This window comes from Kwoniella botswanensis, chromosome 1 (assembly GCF_036426115.1).
Source record: "Kwoniella botswanensis chromosome 1, complete sequence".
Taxonomy (NCBI): domain Eukaryota; kingdom Fungi; phylum Basidiomycota; class Tremellomycetes; order Tremellales; family Cryptococcaceae; genus Kwoniella; species Kwoniella botswanensis.
This window is the reverse complement of record NC_088599.1, coordinates 8,029,747-8,048,770: the sequence shown is the minus strand read 5'-3', so window position 1 is coordinate 8,048,770 and position 19,024 is coordinate 8,029,747. Positions and strand designations below refer to the sequence as shown.

The window sequence follows — 19,024 nt, the reverse complement described above, 5'->3', positions numbered from 1 at the left end:
CCTTTGAATAGCCTTTGATTGTTGTTGACACGGACCAAGCCGACTCGTAGTGCGTAGTAATCTTATCCCACGCGTCAAGCAGGTCAGTGCGAGTCGGAGATGATATGGGTGCATCCGCTTGAATTGACACGTCATGCTAAAAATATTCGAAACCGCCGTACTCGCTCTCGAGTTGTCCTATAAATTTTGCAACTATACTTGCTTTCTTTCCTTTTCCTTCTCTTCGAACAAAAAATCCTATGTGGTGAGTGTACTACCATTGCCTCTGTGTCCAATTTTTACCCATCCGATACCCTCGTACACCGTACAATAACGTAGAGAGAGACTTGAGCTGATATTGTCTGCTTGATTTTGTAGGACATAAAAGTTCGATTCCCTCTCTACTCTCGATAGAGGGTCTCGCGTTCCCGTCCCCTACACCAACTGTTTCTTAGGTACAACCAAACCCTAAATTGTCTTTCTCGATGATAACCAAATCGATACGGCGTTCTCATTCCAACCACTTATCCCGACTCGATATGAGGTGCTACCTTATTCCTTCATTGGGATAGAGCGAAGCGCGATGAAATTGAGTTGGATATTTGGGGAGGACGTCTGAAGGACCGACATTCTTTATCCTTGAAGGTAGATTAGCTATCGTTGTCTTTTTTGATTGATGGACTATCTTGGTGAGTAGAATTGATTGATATATGTAACCATGATATGACTTGTGACGATGTATAACTTGATACACTATCACCACTTCAAACGAGGAAACCTTCCGCAGCATCACAATGAAATCGAGCGCGATATGAATGCATTGACCTCTGACCCAAATTGAGAAAACAAACTGATTATATGATAATGTCCTTAAGAAATATAGATACTAATTGGATCTTAGCACTTAGGAGACCTACTACTTAAACCTGCACACATTGATCATCCTCTAACACATATCCCTCTTCACATGCCCAAGCCTGACATGAACCCCTATAACAAGTGGTAGCTCCGAAAGCAGCACCGGGGAGGGTCGAGCAGCTACATCCGCAGGTCAGCGGTTACACCTCATATCAAACAGATGGGATACGTACTCTACTCCTGTGTTAGTGGTATTGTCCGAACCATAGATACCATTCATACATCCACCACATGATTCTACTCAATCCAATCACGTCAGCTCCAGTATCACTCTTCCGAAGTACACCGAAGTAGAACGTACCGAGTTCCGAATTCACATCGACACATTCATACGAATCACCATGCAGACCAGGTATCCTACAAGGGGTATTACCGATAGGACAGAAAGGTTGATCTCTTGCCAATCTCCTTGCAGCAGATAACCTATCCAGAGCTCTTCTTCTATCTGACAGTCCACTAGGTTCGACTACATCTTGGTAGTACAGGTACCTCGTATTGAGACCGCAAGTCACAGAATCGGTAGTCAAAGGTGAAGGACCACAACTACACTCTGTGTTCCTACCTGAACCGGCAGTGAAGAGTTCAGGATAAGCGTATCGATAAGTACTTCCTGAAGTTGAACATCTATCGAAACATGCTTCGAATCCGATGTAATCGATAAACACAACATCATCGGGAACGTCTGTACCACGACAACCGAGGAATTGAAAGGATGTTTGAATATCATATACCTATAGTATTCGTATGTACCTATCAGCACACTAAAGCTAAAAGCTAACGAGTGATAATGCACTCACTTGTACATGACCCGATCCCACTACACAGTTACCAGAAGAATCCGCAGCGGTCTCATAGTAGTATGGCGAAAAGGGAGGATTCTCACTCGTACAATAACATGTACTAGTCGATGAATCCCATGCACCGGTCCTATATTCTTGCGCCTGACAGTAGGACTTTTACAGATAGATGCATTGTTTTTCGCACACATCAGCCTCGAGTTCAGGTTTTGGACTCATAGATTCAAGTAGACAGAAGGAAATGTAACTCACTAGACAACTGCTTTGATCAACTACATTATCTACTTGTCCTTCACTGAGAACCACCGGATAGTCTCTCAGTCTGTAAGGATCAACACACCCTATGAATGCCATGCCTTTGACCATCCCGATGAGGGATGCAAGACACAAAATTGAGAGTGGTTTGGTAAAAGACATCTCGAATAGTCAACGATCAATTGGAGAAGATGAAGAATGGGAAATAACGAGGCGTACGGAGTGTAGGTTTTTGTTTATATACAAGAGTTTTCAGTTTCATTCATCTACATGGTTGTATGCAAATTGCAGACCTCAGTACAGCGAAGGGGTCCAAGGGTAATATCCCGCAGATTGCTGCATGAGACCATGCAGTGTATTTTACTGCTATATCTTCCGTCAAGTACATTGGTACGAAAGGAAACGAACAAGCATGAGATGAATGGACGATCAGCCAAACCTGCATTCCTGGATTCCTTGATTCCCGCATTTCTGCGTACCTGATATACGACACATACTGAACCCTACTGATTGTTTATCCTGATTTTACATCTTCCCGCTCCGGTGTGGGCACGGAACCGAAATAAGGAAGGGCTTTGTGGCTTTGGCAATGGCTAGGCTTGTGTCGAGACACGCGCATCCTATACCAATGGACATGCTTTGAGAACCTTGATCGTGCCTTATCCATGTATTTCGGATTCTTTTGTCTCATGATTTGTTTGTTTGTTTGTTTGTTTATCTGTCCGTCTGTAATCAATGTATAAATGATTTCAGTCCTACGTGTGGGGTAAGGGTGTAGGCCCGAGGATGATGTGTATACGATTTTTCGCTTTTGCCATTCTTTCACTCGAACTCGAGAGGCGCTCTTGCCTGTATCATTATTTCTCCGTAGGACGTCGGATGAATAATGTCATGACCGAACGAACAACACAGGTGGTCTTTGAGATTTGATAGTGAAGGATGATCAGCATATGCTTTGCGTGCCTTTTATGCGAAGATAGTGCGCTGAAGAGATAAAATAACAACAACAGATGCACGTATGTATGTGCTGCCAAAGTACGAACAACGCCCACCTCTATGGTGCATACAATATTATCACTCCGTTGGAAGCGAGCCTCTGCATGCGTGGTGACCTAAATAGATGGCAGAATCAGACCATTGTACAGTACTGTTCACAAAAGGATATGCAGACTTTGAGTTTCCACGACATTCAGCAGATACTTGAGGATGCGCTCAGTAAGGATACCGTAAGTCAGTGATTGAGATTTTATTGATGTACTGTACAATTCGGTATGTAGGCGAAAATATAGTAAACAACGTTGTTTAAAAAGTTCTATTGAGGCTCGTTAAGCACAGTACCACACTCTCCAGGAAGTACATTATTAGCAAAATTCCTTTAATCCTTTCTGGAAAACCGGATATGATGAACATAGATAATATCGGCAAATCCAATTTTGAATCGAATGTTGCTCATGATTAAGATGTGAGCTGTAAACCTATTTCATACTGTATTCGATACGACGAGCAGATCTTTGTGTAATGATCGTTTCATTTGTGTTCACATATTATCGTTAAAAAATCATACGTTAAGAGTGGAAAAAATCGAAGAGGAATCTATATATCACGAAATCCTATTGTACCCTTGAGGATCTACATGTACGGATATATGAGTCAGTGCACTTCTTTCAAAGATGAGGTGACAACATACCATTTTTTTGGAATAAGGTTGGAATTAGAAAGAACCAAACACTATCAACCTAATTAATTCTACTACGGCTATTATAGCAAAAGCGTCGGAGTCAGCGGCTTTCCTCGTGATTCATGATATGTTATTAAGTTTGATATTTGATTATGGTATGGGATGAAACAATGATATTCCAACTGGTTTAAGCATTGTTCTTCCCAAGAACAGATGTTCCGTGATATAGATAGGCCAGAAGGGCGTAGCACTCACTACCACCCACTAACAAAAAACCCATAGCGATCAATACCCAAGTACCCACACTCCTTTTGGTAGCTGATCTAGGCGGTCGAACGGTCTTCTTTCCTGCTTGTGCACGAGCAGCAAAGTTGGCGTTCTTACGTCGGATATCGGCGTTGGTGGGCTGTGTCACATGGGTATAAACATATCAGGTCGGGCAGAACGATGTCGTGAAGATGAATAAGAAAGAGGTGCATAGCACATATCTAGATCCAGGTTTGAAATAATGATGAGACTTACCATGGTATTGGGATAGGAAATGGATAAGAGAGTCTTCGAGAAGTGGTTACGGTTCGTTCGGTCTGTATGGATTGAGAAGATGGTGGTGTATTCCTTGAAAGGTGGATTTCAGTATCTTATCTCTGACACGACTCGATGTATCCTTTGCTTAGTGTTCAGTCTTATAAGCTATGGTTGTATTAACATTCACCTTCATTTGGTAATGTTCAACTTGTGACTGTGATTTTTATTGACTTCCAGCGAGGTCATCTCATGTTGATCGCGTCCAGCAGCGGAACCTAATACACGTGGCAACGCATTGCGAGGTTGGTCACGTTGCTTACGTGTGACGGAGTGTGACTCATCTCCCAAAGCTGATAGATTACTAAGATAACGATAAAAAGATCAGATTACCCCGATGACCGATTGATACGAGTACCAACCTGGGGTACATATACGAGTGATCGAGCACTCATCCATCTATATGCAGTGGATCCAATCGATCGATAGAATCAGAGAATGTCTTCGCAGTCTGAGAACAAGATGCAATACGTCAGATTAGGAAAGAGTGGACTCAAAGTGAGTGTTCCCTCCAATATCGCTTGGATCCGCCTTGAATAATCGTATCGTGTGAACTATAGGTCTCCAAGATCATCTTGGGATGTATGTCCTACGGAGTCAAGAGACCTCTAGATGGTTGGACCTGGGTATTAGAAGAGGAAGAAGCGTTGAAACATCTCAAACACGCTTATGACAAGGGCATAAACGTGAGTCTCATCTTGCCACTTGACCTCCCTCTTACGGCGCCTATGTAAGACCCAGTATAAACTGATCTTGAACATGGCGGCGTCCATAGACCTTTGACACAGCCGATACTTACTCTCAAGGTAACTCGGAGCGAATCCTAGGTAAATTCCTCAAAACTTACGATATACCCAGAGAGAGCGTGGTGATTATGACCAAGACGTACATGGCATTTGGTGACGAGAAGAGCTACGGTCCAGCAGGGTACGTCAATAACAGTAGACTCAGTAGGAAGGTATGTCAACGGTATTATTCGAGACACTTCGGACTTGAGCTGACAGATGATAAAGAGGATATTCGCTGCTATCAAAGATTCTCTTGAGAGGCTGGGTACAGACTATGTCGATGTATTCCAGGTGAGTTTCCATAACTGGTAACGAGAAATTTAGCTAATGTATTCTGGCTTATCGTACTGTCATTTAGTGTCATCGATTCGATTATGATACCCCTGTATGTCCGCCAGCTATATCTAGAAAGCCCTTCTTTAAACTATAACTGATTGTCGTAACATATTATAGATCGAAGAGACGATGCAAGCTCTACACGATATCGTCCAAGCTGGTCACGTCCGATACCTAGGAATGAGCAGTTGTTATGCCTGGCAATTCCAGCTCATGCAGCGTGAGTCAGACTGTATATATCATACACAACGATTTTCTAAAAGCTGATTGGCTTTTTGACAGAATATGCTATTCAAAATAAACTCACACCGTTCGTCTCGATGCAAAACTACCACAATGCGATTTACAGAGAGGTGAGTCTATCCGTGTCATGATTGTACTTGTACTTGTCCTTCCTCCACACTAGTCAGATGCTGATAAAGCCGATAATCACGTAGGAAGAAAGAGAGATGATGCCTACATTACAACATTTCGGTGTGGGTTCCATCCCATGGTCACCATTAGCAGGAGGGGTGAGTGGGATTTCATACCGTATTGTATTTCAGATTGATTTACCCCTCTGAATGAAACGCTCATAATCATTCATTTCCAAAACGTTATAGAAACTCTGTCGTCCTGCCTCTTCAGACCCACAGACCGAACGATCATCCAGCACTTCCAGGATGTTCGGCACCACAACCTCAGCGGACCAAAAAATCATCTCGACAATCGAGGAAATTGCCAAAGAAAGGAATATCTCGATGGCACAAGTATCTCTAGCTTGGTCATTAAGCAAAGAATTCATATCCGCTCCTATCATTGGTACCACCTCGATTGAGAAATTGGATGATCTTCTCAAAGGTTTGGAAGTCAAGTTGAGTGAAGAGGAAATTAAAAGGATTGATGGTGATTATCAACCGAAAGCGATATTTGGTCATTCATAATCTATGTAGATTGCAGATTAAATTCAATTCTCATAGGAAGAGCAGAGGAAACACAGTGGTCTTTTATGCACAAATGAAATATCGGAGATGGATCCTTCTGACCGTTTCAGGTACTTGTATCAGCATGATTCACAGCACACGGATTCAAGCCTGATGATGATAGACTATTCATGGTTTTTATCTTATATGCCAAATGGAGTAAGAATCGGCTCTAGGAGTAAAAGCGTTGAAGACAGAAGCGAGAAGAAACAGATTGAAAGAGAAAGAGATAAAAAAACAGAAAACACATATTACATTCAATCTTATCTACCAGACATCGAATTTTCTTTCCTTCTTTTGTTTAATAATTGGTTATTGTCTTTTGTCCAACGAACTCGTCCTCGCTACATTTCTATATCATATTGATTGATAACGTTTGGAAAAAGGAAGAAAGTAGGGGTATATAGAGAAAAAATGAGAAGGCCATTTTATAGGGGTATGTATCATCAACTAACAAAGAAGGAGTAAAGGAAAATAAAATGTGCAAAGGAAAGGAAAATATCAGATATGACTAGAAATATACACATTGAAAAACACGTAGAAAGGCTACTCCCCTGCTATACTATCTCTCTTCATCATTAGATTCTTACATGGCGTGGGTTCATGGATGGTTCACAGGTTTATTGCTGACCTTCAAGTGATTTATGTGCCTACAGATTCAATGAATCAGATCAGTATCTCCCCACTCTACGATTTCCGCTTCTTTGCATATGCTTTTACTCACCTGTAAATCCCTCATCACTCCTGGATCCATAGGTAACACCGATTTCCTTCTGATATGCGGTTGATTTGCTCCAGCTGCGCCCGCGCCCGCACCTGCACCACCGCCCAATCCGGTATTAGCAAGCGGTGATGGGCTGAGTGGACCACCTTGCGCTTGTTGACCTTGTATGCCCAGTCCCAAGGGTGATGTGGGCTACATCACGATATATCAGCCAAATTAGGCATGTTGGTGTAAAAAAAGAACTTACACTCATAGGTGCACGATCTACACCTGGATCAGCCAATGGCACATGTTCCTCACCAATCGATCTGTCCAGCGTGAAACTCTCCGATGGATCAAAGCCGTTGGCAGTCATATCAACCGATACGTCCGTCATGGGTTCGTCCTCATATGGTTCAGGACGAGGAGGTAAAGGTTCGGTCAAAGATGCAGGGAGAGGTTGGGTTGATCCCGATGCTCGATGGTTTTCGATCGCTTGTTCACGTAGTCGGACCCATTCGTCATATCGCTCGATGGCTCTTTCCGCGTCACTACGTAAAGCGTACAATGATCAGTACAATCAAGTGTCGAATCGGAGATTCCCCTTGACAATGGGGTAGATGGCATAGAAAGGATAATTTGTACTAACGCCTTTCTCTGAGCTTTATAATTACTCTGTACCTCCTCAAACACCTCATTGTTAATCTCCATGAACAACTTCAAAGCATTATAGACCATTCCATGGATAGTCCTATACATCGAACATTGTTCGGTTAGCCTCATGGTTTGATTATATGCTTTAAGGTGACCCACCTGTTCCAATGGGATCTCGAATTTTGGTACAAAGCAGGGAAGACTATAGGTAAGATGATCGTTATATGTTCGCCCATCAGGTTTACTATGTATTCGTTATTCCAGTAATACAAAGCTCTTTCGGCGACCTGTGGCACCAACATAGCAAACACAATTAGCACGATGAACTCGAAGCAAAACCTAGGAGACTTCATTTACCTGGAAATGAGGTGAATTGATACATCTTGCCAATTGATGGAAGAGTGGTTGCATTACTTTCGTAAATTCAGTTTGTTCAATCACATCTAATATTTCTTCCACCTCATTTAAGAACATTACTTCCTTTGGTGAATTCACCTTTGGCCAGTATCTCAATAAGCCCAAAATTACTTCTTCAGTCAATGTCGAGTCTTTCTCTAAGAACTGTACCACGCAATAAGCCAATTGTGGATGGTAGAGGGCGAGTGATTTGGCTTTATGAAGAGGTATCAGAGCTCTAGTTAAGAAGGTTTTATGTTCTTCTTTCAAAGGTAGTGCAAATCCATTAATGATCGATCCTAAGATTTCTAATAATTCCGCAATTCCATTATGTCTCTCAGTTTCATAGACGAATTGGAAGAAAACATGAGAGATCGATCGTCTGATGAACGCTCGTAGGTTGAGGAACTTGCCATAGATCCTATGCAAAGTAGTTTTGAGAAAATCCCTCTCACGAGGATCTTCAGAATCAAATAATTCCAGTAAAGCCAGAACGAATGATTGGTCGATGTACTTCTTCCCGACGTTGGTATTGAAATCTGGACTTTCGACGAATCGCAGGAAGAATTCATAAACGATTTGTAAGTGTGGCCAAGCGAGTTCGAGGACAGGTTCATCTTCTTCTGGATCGAACGCATCGCCAGTGGGGTTTACTTGGGGTGGAATCGAACGGAAGAGATTGGTGGCGAACTAGCAAGATAACGAATCCTATTAGCCATACTGATCCCTACGTGAAATAGCACCTTTTGTACTCACCATACCAACCACCTCGGGGTAGATCTGCTCGGTGATGACCCCCCTACTTGTCGTGATATATTCTAACATCTCATGTAAAGTCTGAGCCTTGACTTGCTTTCCCTTCAATTCGCTACTCGCATCGTTGAAGTCGAAAACGACACGACATTGTTGGAGTTTCTGCACGAACAATTCGTTTCTCTCCTCTGGGCGAACATCTAAAGATTACATAGAAATTAGTCGAGATTTCGTTGGTGTATATGAGATGGTGATACATGAGAGCACGGCAAAGTGGAGAAAGAACAACTTGATGGAGATTGAGATACTACACTCACCCGAAAAGTTTGGTAATTTCTCGATATCCACTTTCTCCGTCACATAGAATCTACTACTTCTTTGTTTTCTGGGTGTTTTACCTGAGATAGGGATAGTGTCTTTTGGACCGCCTCTCAACCTGTTCAGCGGACCAGCTTTGGGAGGTGTCGGTTGACCATCCGGACCGAGTGATCTCTCTGGTGAGCCGAATCCTCTACCATGGGGTGAATGGGGAATTGGATCAGGTGGCATTTCAGTGTTGACGGGTGGTTGTTGAGGTGCACCTGATATGACTACTAGGGGAGGTGCGGGAGAAGTTTTATCTGATACAGGTGATCTTCTAGGTGTCAAAGGTGCTCCTCCACCTTGTAGCATGTTTTGTTGTTCACCTCCATACGTATTTGTATTTCCGCCAGCGGGTCCAGCTCTAGCGGGAGATTGTAAAGATGGAGAAGATGGACCGGGGGAGTGAGAGTTGATAGGTACAGGAGGTTGAGGTTTACCGATAGTGGATGGTTGAGGTGATTTGGATTGTTTCTCGCCGGATTTGGTCCGGGACAAATTCTGCGGTGAACAGCAAAACCAGAGCATTAGCATGACTCAGAAACCAATGATCATAACAATGTAAGTAGAATGGTGTAAATGACGGGTGAATACGATCCGCTCAATTGAACCAAGTCAACGTGTGAGATTATGCTCGATATTCTTATTTATGCCTTTGAATGAATTCCATCCATTTCCCCTTTCCTTCCCCCAGATCATTCGGATTCGTATGTATATATGAATGATGTCGCTCACCATAGCTTTCTTCAGCCCCTTCATCTTGGCATTTATGGTATCTTTCTATATCTACGCGTTTGATCTCCTGGTCAGGTCGATCGTTGTATCGTCTGAGGTGTTTTGTTGATTCTCTCTTGAATACAAGTTGACAAAGGGCGTAATTGGGAGAGACGTGCAGATGCGTTTAAAGGTGTTTTATTAATCGATTCTGTTACTTCACCTTGACTTGTCTCGATATGATGCCGAGAAGGTGGCAGTCCTTGGTGATTGTATATTGTTCTATGCTATGTGATATGATATAGGGAGATGGAGATGGGGGTTCTGGTTATTTGAGGTGAAGCGTTGTGTATGTGTGTGCGATTGATGCTAAAGTGGTCCTAGCCCCCGTTACCTCTGACGCGATGTCCAAGTGTTGACTGCGACCGATACAATGATACAATGCACTTGTCGTCGCTTCTGACCACCTTGAGACCGATTTGTTGACAGGCAGTGAGCGTATGATATCTATGTGGGTATGTGTATGGCGTATGAGTGAGTGAATGAATGAATGGTCAGTTGCAAGTTGAGTGATGCTGGTACTGTAGTAGCAGGGTGATGTCTTGTCTTGGTGGATGGGTTACGTTGGGATCCTAGGAGTGAGGAGTGTTTAGAGGGGAGTTACTGCAAGTGTGGCACCCCCTCGTTCCCTCATTCCCTCATTCCCACAAACCCATAACATGTTTATCACCCCCACTTATATCCCACACCCAATCATTTCTCACCCAAATATACAGACCGCTCACTTGCACTCGGAATACAACATCACCTCTTGTTAAACACATCTCATCATCAGTCCCATCATCCCTATACCCTCCTCAATCCTACAAGAAGACTTCAGAGAAAATGGCTGTCAGCGACGTACGTGGATCTTCCATCGACCTCTTATAACCATGTTGATACATTAAGCTGACCAATTTCATCTCCCTTTTCACCCACATTGAATCTCTCCCCTTGATCGGAACATACTATCCATCTTCCTTATCAACAGCTCATCTACCGAACATTCTTCAAGAGAAACTCAGCCTTCGTAGCTACCTGTTTTGTCGGGGCTTTCGCTTTCCAAATCTCGTTCGATGTGGCGACGACCGCTTGGTGGGATTACCACAACCGAGGTGTGAGTGATTTGTTGATATGATAGTCTAAGAAGGAAAGCAAACGGATGTCAAGGGGATCATGTGGTCGCAGAATCTCAAGCAGTAACAAATAGACTGAGATGAGGGGAATAATGGTGCAGAGTGAAGACTTGCAGAAGATATGGAATGACTCCTGATGGAAAAGAGCGGATTGCTGACTATCGTTGCTCTTCCGTGCACACAGAAACAATGGAAAGACATCCGAGCGAAATACATCCAAGCTGGTGATTCCGAAGAGTAGATCAGTAGTGTCGAGGATGAGTCGGATGGAATAAACATATAGATAGGGGAAAGAGCGGGGATACTATACCCATATCCTTATATTGAGGGAATATAATGTTATAAATTCACATATGCATTTGACCTTCCTTCCCTGTTCGATATGTTATGCTATACTATGCTGGTATGGACGATATCAGTATACGTTGGCTAGCTGAAGACGAGGTATATCTATGTACGATTCGGTCACCATGTACGGTACAAAAGAAAGTAGCTAGGTATTCGGATCAGGTACTGCTCGTAGAGTAAACTGCCAAGCCTGAGTTCGAAAATCACCTCTCCACTTGACACGTCCACTTTCCCCGTTACATCCAAGTTATATGTCTCCCCTACTTCGCAATCGTCTTTCACCGACAAAGTAGATCGATCCGAACATCGTACAGACAGTCAGCCGGATCATATAGTCCTGCACTGTCCGCTAAGCATAACGATACGAACACAGATCAGTCAAAGCGATGATATGAGAAAATGATCCGTCTACGAACCCCTTCATTCCCCCTCTTACTCCTCGCTCTCCTTTTATATCTCCTACTGGTAGTAGCGCGTCGAGAGGATGAAGAGAGTAAACATCAGAAAAGGGATTTTCAAACATTATCAAACGAGGATATACGGACGTTGGTAGAGTCAGATCCACCTCAGTGGAATGGCGTGGATGAAGGTCATTTAGGGAAATTATTGATACCCAGAGCGTGTGAGTTGTAAGCAAGGTAGTTCTATACATCGTCTACCTGTCTGATGGAAAGTGCTGATCAATTGGAATATACATAGCTGGATCACAGAATAAGTGAGTCTACAAGAGGGTAATACGAGCATGATAGTTGACGATGTGATTGATTCAGTACGCTGGTTCAGAATCACATCTCATCGGTGTTCACAAAATTAGGATGGCATGAAGAGAAGGTAAGTCAAGTCTTATTTGACATACATGGAGACTGTTTCACGCACATTGTGTATTTAGCCCATTCAGTAATTATCATATACTGATAAATTGTTTTCGTTAGACTCCTTTTCGCGGAACGACTCCAATAGGTGATATAGATTTTACCAATCTGATATACACCTTCGACCCCTCGGCACCAAGGAAAATCATCCTAGCTGCTCATTTCGATTCTAAATGGTTTCCGGATTTCCCAGCTAATCAGGTGAGTTTGATCCCCCTTCACACTTGTTTGACATACACCCTCAACTTCCCTCAGATCAGTACATCGTGACATGCTGATTCTTCGAACAGTTCATAGGAGCTACCGACTCGGCCGCTCCGGTAGCTATGATACTTGACCTCGCAGAATTTCTTACTCCTTTGTTGGAAAAGCGAAAAGAAAGGATACGGTCTGGTCAGGGGATCCTGAAGAAGGATTTCGACGAGGAAGAAGTAGCAGAGACGACTATACAGATCGTGCTGTTTGATGGGGAAGAGGCTTTCAAGGATTGGACATCGACAGATAGTATCTATGGTGCTAGGTAAGTTGGTCACGAGACATTGCTTACTGTACATCGTTCGCTGTTCGCTCTTTGCTCATTGTTGTCGATTGGGTTTTAGACATCTAGCAGAACTTTGGCAATCCACTTATCTTCCTTCCTCTCATCCTTTGAATAAACGTAGATTATCTCCACCACCCTCAGTTTTAAATACAATCGATCATCTGGTATTACTAGATCTATTAGGCAACAAACACTCGATGATATATAGCTATTTCAGAGAAACCGATTGGTTACATTCAAAGATGAAATTCGCAGATGAAAGATTACAGCATGAGGGTTTGGTAGAAGTGGAAAAGAATGAAAAGGAATGGTTTGGAGATATGAGGATGAGAGGTGGGATAGGGGATGATCATTTGCCTGTGAGCGAGTTTGCCTTTCTTCCTTCACGAGTGGTTCAAACTTGGTTCATTGCTTCCTCCTGGATATATGGTGTGAATTGACAAAATGTGCTAATTACCATGCTCATTCAGTTCTTACATCGAGGAGTCAGCATATTCCATGTGATCTCAAATCCGTTCCCCAAAGTATGGCACACGTTAGCGGTAAGTTCATAGCTATTATACCACACCAGACTATTCCATAGTCATCCACGATTGTTGAACGCGCATTCATCTTTTATGAAGCTAATCTGACTCATCCCTGTTGTGTCCTACTTTTAGGACGACGCATCAGCATTATCGTTACCAGCCTTGAGACGGTGGAACAGGATATTACGTGTGTTCTCATGTGAATATCTAGGGTTGGAACCTTCTACCACCAATGTAAAGAGGAAGTATGGTGAATTAGTGCGTATATACCTGTCTGCCCTGTGATATAATGTGATCGAAACAGCTGATAGAAAATGAGCATAGTAGACGATAGACAATCATGAATTATGACCGTCAGGGATCTGAGGTCTTGGTATATCACGGTATTTGTAGATTATCTTGTCGCATGCACATAACCATATTGCTAGGGTCATTACTTGATACGCAACGACAGCATCGTGTTGCCTATTCGATCGACAACGGAGCATGTCTCTCGATAAGTATAAGAACATAATCTTGAAAGCTGCGTGACATTCCTCCAGGTTAGTTACCAGTTATCTCGGCTATTTTCATTTCGCGAAAGAACGTCATCGAGCGATCAGAAATAACACGAAACACGACTCATTTCCTCCTTTCCTCCTTTGTTTGGAGGATGTTACCCAATCCTGTCGTCCAATGACTGGACACAAGTCCCCTCTTTGGCAGTCAAATCGAACACATCCCATGATACAGTCATCTTCTCAGCCATCCGCATTCTTACATCGGTCCAAGTACATCGGACTAAATCAACAATGTCATCATCATCATTCCCAAATCTCAACCCCACCTACTCACGGGACCTGACTTTCCACCAACATCTAATCAACTACATATCCACCTCTCTCTCTACAGGTCATTATGCAAGGATACCTTCATTCTACGCACCTTCACCTAGGGACGTACGGCGGTTGATCTCACTTTGGACAATCCTCTATAGTACCTATAGGATCGATATCGAACGTCAATTTAGGAGTAACAGGCGAATACCAAATGATCATTTGGAGAGAACGTTGGAAGGGTTGAAAGTGCATAGTCTAAAATTGGAGAATGATGTGAGTGATTAGTACCATCCTCTCCCAGACCAATGAATATATAAAGTGATTACTTCCATTCCATCGAGAAGTACTTCTACGAGTAGAAATGCAAAATGACTGACAATCGTTCTGAACTCGTTTGTAGCCCCACATAAATACAACAATATATGAACTCCGAACTCTCCTTCCCGACCTCACCACTGCCGTTCAATCCCTCCTATCTTCACCTCCATTCAGACCTTTCGGTCAAGTCGATGCCGAAATCCTAGCTCTAGCTCAATGGTTCAAGAACGATTATATGAAATGGGTAGATCCCATCCTCTGTCCAAAGTGTAGCAGCCCAACTTCAGCGGAAGGTATGGCTGAACCTACACCTCAAGAAAGAGCAGATGGAGCAGGTAGAGTAGAACTGCATAAATGTATCCGGCCAGGATGTGGAGAAGTAAGACGATTCTGTAGATATGGGAAGATCAAAGCTTTAATGAGGAGCAGAGAAGGAAGGTGTGGTGAATGGGCTCAGATGTTTTATTGTTTTTTGAGAGTCAAGGGCATAGAAAGTAGGTATATCTGGAATAGGTATGTCGAAGGGCTTTTCGTGTTATCGTAACCGAACGTTTGACCTTGGAATATACTGACTCTATGAGGACAGTGAAGATCATGTATGGTGCGAATATTGGAGCCCTACTTTACAGCATTGGGTACATGTTGATTCGTGGTAAGTAGAAACTACGTAGCAATATCGAATCTAATCTCGTTGAGATGTCGAGAAGAAATCATCACAAGGCAGGTCCAAAGCTGATGTTTGAATGGTGATCTGGCTATCTTAGCGAAGCTGCTGTCAACAAACCATTATTATATGCCAGAGGATGGGGCAAGAAACAAGCTTTCTGCTTGTACGTCTATCTATCTGTTAATTCCCGAACCTCAAAGTGTAGTAGTACTAACGTTTGTGTCGGATTATAACAATAATAGAGCATTCGGACCCTACGGTGCTGAAGACGTCACTCGAGCATATGTGGATGATTGGGAAAGTTGTAAAGGTAGGAGAAGGGCAAAAGGGTGGAAAGAGCTGGATCTGAGGAGTGTGAGTGTGATCCTTACTCCCCAAGATACCTCAACCTGCTCATCTCTTCCAGCTTAATGAAGATAATGTATAACTGATGGAGTCGACCTCTCAATAATTCTAGGCCCTGAACGCCCACACTGTCTCACTCCGCCTGCGACTAGCCCACAGCGAAAGAATAAGATTGGAAGCGATGGATAATCTCCAATCCCTCTGGATGGCGGATGAGCGAGGTCGATTGGCCGAGAGTGAAAGGATGGAGCTGGGTGGTAGGATCAGTGGACCTGAGGATTGGAGGGCGATGAGGGATGAATTGGGATTGGGTAATAAGCATGTTGAAATACCTAAATATATGGGTGAGTAAAGGGTCTTAATTAAATCGCCAATCATCCTCTCACCTTAGTCAGCAGCTAGTAGCTGAGTATATTGATTGTAACATCCTAGTCATCAAATCTCTATCTCTTCCAAACGATCAACTGAAGCAATTTGGTGATACTCGACTCAACAGCTCAAGCATCCTATTGACAGATGGACCTTCCCAGACATCTATGATTTTCAACCCTAATCCCATCAACCAGAATGCAGGATTCAGATCAAAAGTCAGATTCAAGTTGACTTCTGATGGTAGTGGAGAGGCAGATGGGATAGCTTTGATATTCGTATCGCATTTGCCTCAATCAGTAGGATTAGGAGGTTATGGAATGGGTTATGATGGGCTGGGCTTAGAAGGTGATTTCGCAATTGAAAGTACGTCCGACTCTTTACATCCCATATTAACTCTAAGCTGATCCTGATCACGATCACTCGGGTGATTAGTCGATACTTATCGTACTCAGGATCACGCCAATGATCCTCCCACACCTCACATATCCATTCATTCTCCTCCTAAAGCCCATCATAAGTATTCTCTAGGATGTACCAAACCAGGTAGTATACCCTTTCTGTCCGATGGGAGAACATACGAGTTGGAAATTATCTACAGCTCTCACGAGCAAACAAGGAGAGTAAGAGGGTATCTACACACTCCCGATGGAGATGTATTGGAAGTTGTAAATGTGAATCTATCTGAACGACCTCAGGGGAGTGAAGAGGATAAGTGGTACCTTGGGATATCAGGTGCATGTGGTGGATTATGGCAGAAGGTGAGTGTGTCGATCACTCTTGTTTTGTTTTGAGTTGGATGAGAGATGTACTGGACTGATGCGAGTCTGGTGTCCATAGCAAGAGATATTGGATTGGGAAATTGATATAATCCAGTTCAACCAAAATGAGGAAGTAGGCCATACGCAAAAAGAAGAGAAAGTGAAATTGGAGAAGGATGAGATTTGATATAACAGACACTGGGACAATCGATTTTGTTTTACAATATACACCTTGTCAATACTGGTCTATTTGCGGCATAGAATATCCTCATAGTTTCGAGTTTTTGTGGTGTAAAGTAGTGTATATAGAACATCGTAGATAACGATAATTGATGAAGAAGACTTATGAATGCATTTGTTATATAGATATATGATAAAATTACAATATTCTACAGTGTTGTTGTTGACATACAGATATAGAATGATGCATTTCCGATTCCTTTCCCGCAAGTTCCGAGATGATGAATGATGATATGATGATGTTATGACTATGCTTGTGCTCGATCTTCATCGCCAACCCCACTCGATAAGACAAGTGAAACTAATTGAACGATTCTACTCCTGTTCAAACTCCTCTTCCTCCTCGTCATACGAATATCTCTTTTTCCTACCCACAAAATAAATCATATAACCCCAAGGCCACGTATGTCTGACCCTCCCAAACTCCCAATCCCACTCGTAATCCTCTTTGGAGGCATCATCTTGATTCTCCAATTGTATCGTCAGACTTGCTAGGTTGGTAAGTCGTAATATATGTGAGATCGATCGAGTTCGATAGACGGATATGAAACCGTCGAATATGAGTGTTAATGGGATTAAGGGGATGATGTATGTGAAGAATAGGATTGCTAAATCCATCGCAATGGCAATCAGGTAGTTAGCTATCTGCCCACATGACCCACAGTCAGTGGAATTAAGAGGGATTGATAGCTCACCTAGTGTAGGTCTAGTGAATGGTGTCAATAACCAGGATAAGGGGCCTAACATGACTATCATAAATAGACTCCTGAAATTACATTGCTGCAATTCGAATATACTGTAAAAACGATTCCAAATAAAAAAAGTCCAGTTAGCCTATATCGCTATATGATATTTTGATCTAACAATATTTTCTGTAGTATCTTGCCCTTTGGGAGTCATCATGATTCCTGATCAATCCCATTCTAAAGATCTTTCTTTCAGATTTTCCTCACTCATCGTAACGACAATGTCCCTATTTCGTTCCTACCCAGTACACCATAAGAAAAAAACCAACAACTTACCAAATCCCCTCTGATCCCCTCATAGCATCTACCAACACGCCCCTCGCGAGCTCTTCATTGAAATGATGAAAACTGAGAAAAAACGTTCTCAGATGCTTTTCATCTAATACTCCTCCCATATTGCTACCGCTCGACGTAGCCGTAGCGTCAACTGGATATGGGATATAAGATATCGTCTTCTGTTTTTGCCTCTGGCTTGAAGAGGTTGTCGGAGGACCGTATATTTTCTTCCATTGGTCTAGTGGTGGGTTCAAGTCGGATAGGAGGAATGGGATGGGGTATTTACGATTTTTACTATTTAGATGGTCTCTGGTTAGCTGAGATCGATGAGAGAGAGGATATGGACATGGAGATGATGATTGAAAAGTCCGAATATATGTTGGGTTGATCAGAAGAGCGAATAAATTAGATAACAATGAAGGTTCTTTTAGATAACTCACTTGATCCTCTTCTCAATCTTCTTGATAGGTCCTCCAGCGCCCGAACAGAAATCTACCACCTTTAACGTATCTTTCTTATCCCCTTGTCCATTTCCAATTCCATTTATCGTTATTGTATTCTGCCCATTATCGTTGTCCTCTTGTTCGATCTCATTTATAACCCTCTCCAATACATTCGCTGCCAATTCGTACGGCGCCTGAGCCTGGAAAGGGAATACACGATGTAACCATAAGGAAGTTAACATCTTCTGTACACCCACTCTGATAGGTTCAGGACACGAAGGATGATCTGATATTTCAAAGAGCCATGGTCGATTGTAAGGGAGTTTCATCTTGTGTCGTAGCGATCAGTTTGATCTAGGTATGACCAGTCGTCCGATGTGTATATCAAATTAATCGAGTTTGTTTGTCCTATGTTTGGCTATTGGTACTGATAATGGTTATATATGATACCACAAGCGATGTTATTGATGTTGATGTTGGCAAGGTTGGTGTATAGCCTTCGGTCGATATGGCAATGTTGAACACGAAAATACCAAACATGAACATGACTTTTGTGTTTCTTCGGTGTGCGGTCATTGGCTCTGTATCAGATGATCTACTTAAAAGGTACTTTTTACGGTAACTCTAACTTAATCCGGTTCATACTAGCAACAGCCACGTATACCTATACCTGTAGACACCTGCTATTGCCGCAAAAGTACAG

The 19,024-nt window shown here is 42.7% G+C and overlaps 6 protein-coding genes across 6 annotated transcripts; 3 read left to right on the top strand and 3 right to left on the bottom strand.

The window, feature by feature from the left end:
• Window positions 1-899: 899 nt before the first annotated feature.
• Window positions 900-2,111, bottom strand: L199_003033 (uncharacterized protein; the record flags this gene model as incomplete). Its single annotated transcript, XM_064888770.1, has 5 exons — window positions 900-1,017; window positions 1,071-1,134; window positions 1,199-1,628; window positions 1,695-1,850; window positions 1,947-2,111. 5 exons carry the CDS (start codon window positions 2,109-2,111, stop codon window positions 900-902), a joined length of 933 nt encoding a protein of 310 aa, XP_064744842.1.
• A 2,536-nt stretch (window positions 2,112-4,647) lies between these two features.
• Window positions 4,648-6,256, top strand: L199_003032 (uncharacterized protein; the record flags this gene model as incomplete). The annotated part of the gene is made up of 9 exons (XM_064888769.1): window positions 4,648-4,707; window positions 4,770-4,895; window positions 4,985-5,167; window positions 5,223-5,288; window positions 5,356-5,382; window positions 5,451-5,553; window positions 5,616-5,686; window positions 5,771-5,845; window positions 5,936-6,256. 9 exons carry the CDS (start codon window positions 4,648-4,650, stop codon window positions 6,254-6,256), a joined length of 1,032 nt encoding a protein of 343 aa, XP_064744841.1.
• Window positions 6,257-6,915: 659 nt separating this feature from the next.
• Window positions 6,916-9,920, bottom strand: L199_003031 (uncharacterized protein; the record flags this gene model as incomplete). Its single annotated transcript, XM_064888768.1, has 9 exons — window positions 6,916-6,945; window positions 7,020-7,211; window positions 7,267-7,549; window positions 7,648-7,749; window positions 7,812-7,939; window positions 8,010-8,738; window positions 8,805-9,001; window positions 9,119-9,662; window positions 9,897-9,920. The coding sequence occupies 9 exons, from the start codon at window positions 9,918-9,920 to the stop codon at window positions 6,916-6,918; spliced, it is 2,229 nt and encodes a 742-aa protein (XP_064744840.1).
• A 1,877-nt stretch (window positions 9,921-11,797) lies between these two features.
• On the top strand, window positions 11,798-13,623 carry L199_003030 (uncharacterized protein; the record flags this gene model as incomplete). The annotated part of the gene is made up of 8 exons (XM_064888767.1): window positions 11,798-12,020; window positions 12,098-12,113; window positions 12,169-12,229; window positions 12,331-12,471; window positions 12,561-12,790; window positions 12,870-13,170; window positions 13,282-13,353; window positions 13,471-13,623. 8 exons carry the CDS (start codon window positions 11,798-11,800, stop codon window positions 13,621-13,623), a joined length of 1,197 nt encoding a protein of 398 aa, XP_064744839.1.
• A 506-nt stretch (window positions 13,624-14,129) lies between these two features.
• Window positions 14,130-16,803, top strand: L199_003029 (uncharacterized protein; the record flags this gene model as incomplete). The annotated part of the gene is made up of 9 exons (XM_064888766.1): window positions 14,130-14,429; window positions 14,557-14,987; window positions 15,061-15,126; window positions 15,239-15,304; window positions 15,384-15,495; window positions 15,599-15,830; window positions 15,919-16,221; window positions 16,291-16,616; window positions 16,696-16,803. 9 exons carry the CDS (start codon window positions 14,130-14,132, stop codon window positions 16,801-16,803), a joined length of 1,944 nt encoding a protein of 647 aa, XP_064744838.1.
• A 368-nt stretch (window positions 16,804-17,171) lies between these two features.
• Window positions 17,172-18,650, bottom strand: L199_003028 (uncharacterized protein; the record flags this gene model as incomplete). Its single annotated transcript, XM_064888765.1, has 4 exons — window positions 17,172-17,464; window positions 17,552-17,652; window positions 17,879-18,172; window positions 18,319-18,650. 4 exons carry the CDS (start codon window positions 18,648-18,650, stop codon window positions 17,172-17,174), a joined length of 1,020 nt encoding a protein of 339 aa, XP_064744837.1.
• Between the last annotated feature and the right edge of the window lie 374 nt (window positions 18,651-19,024).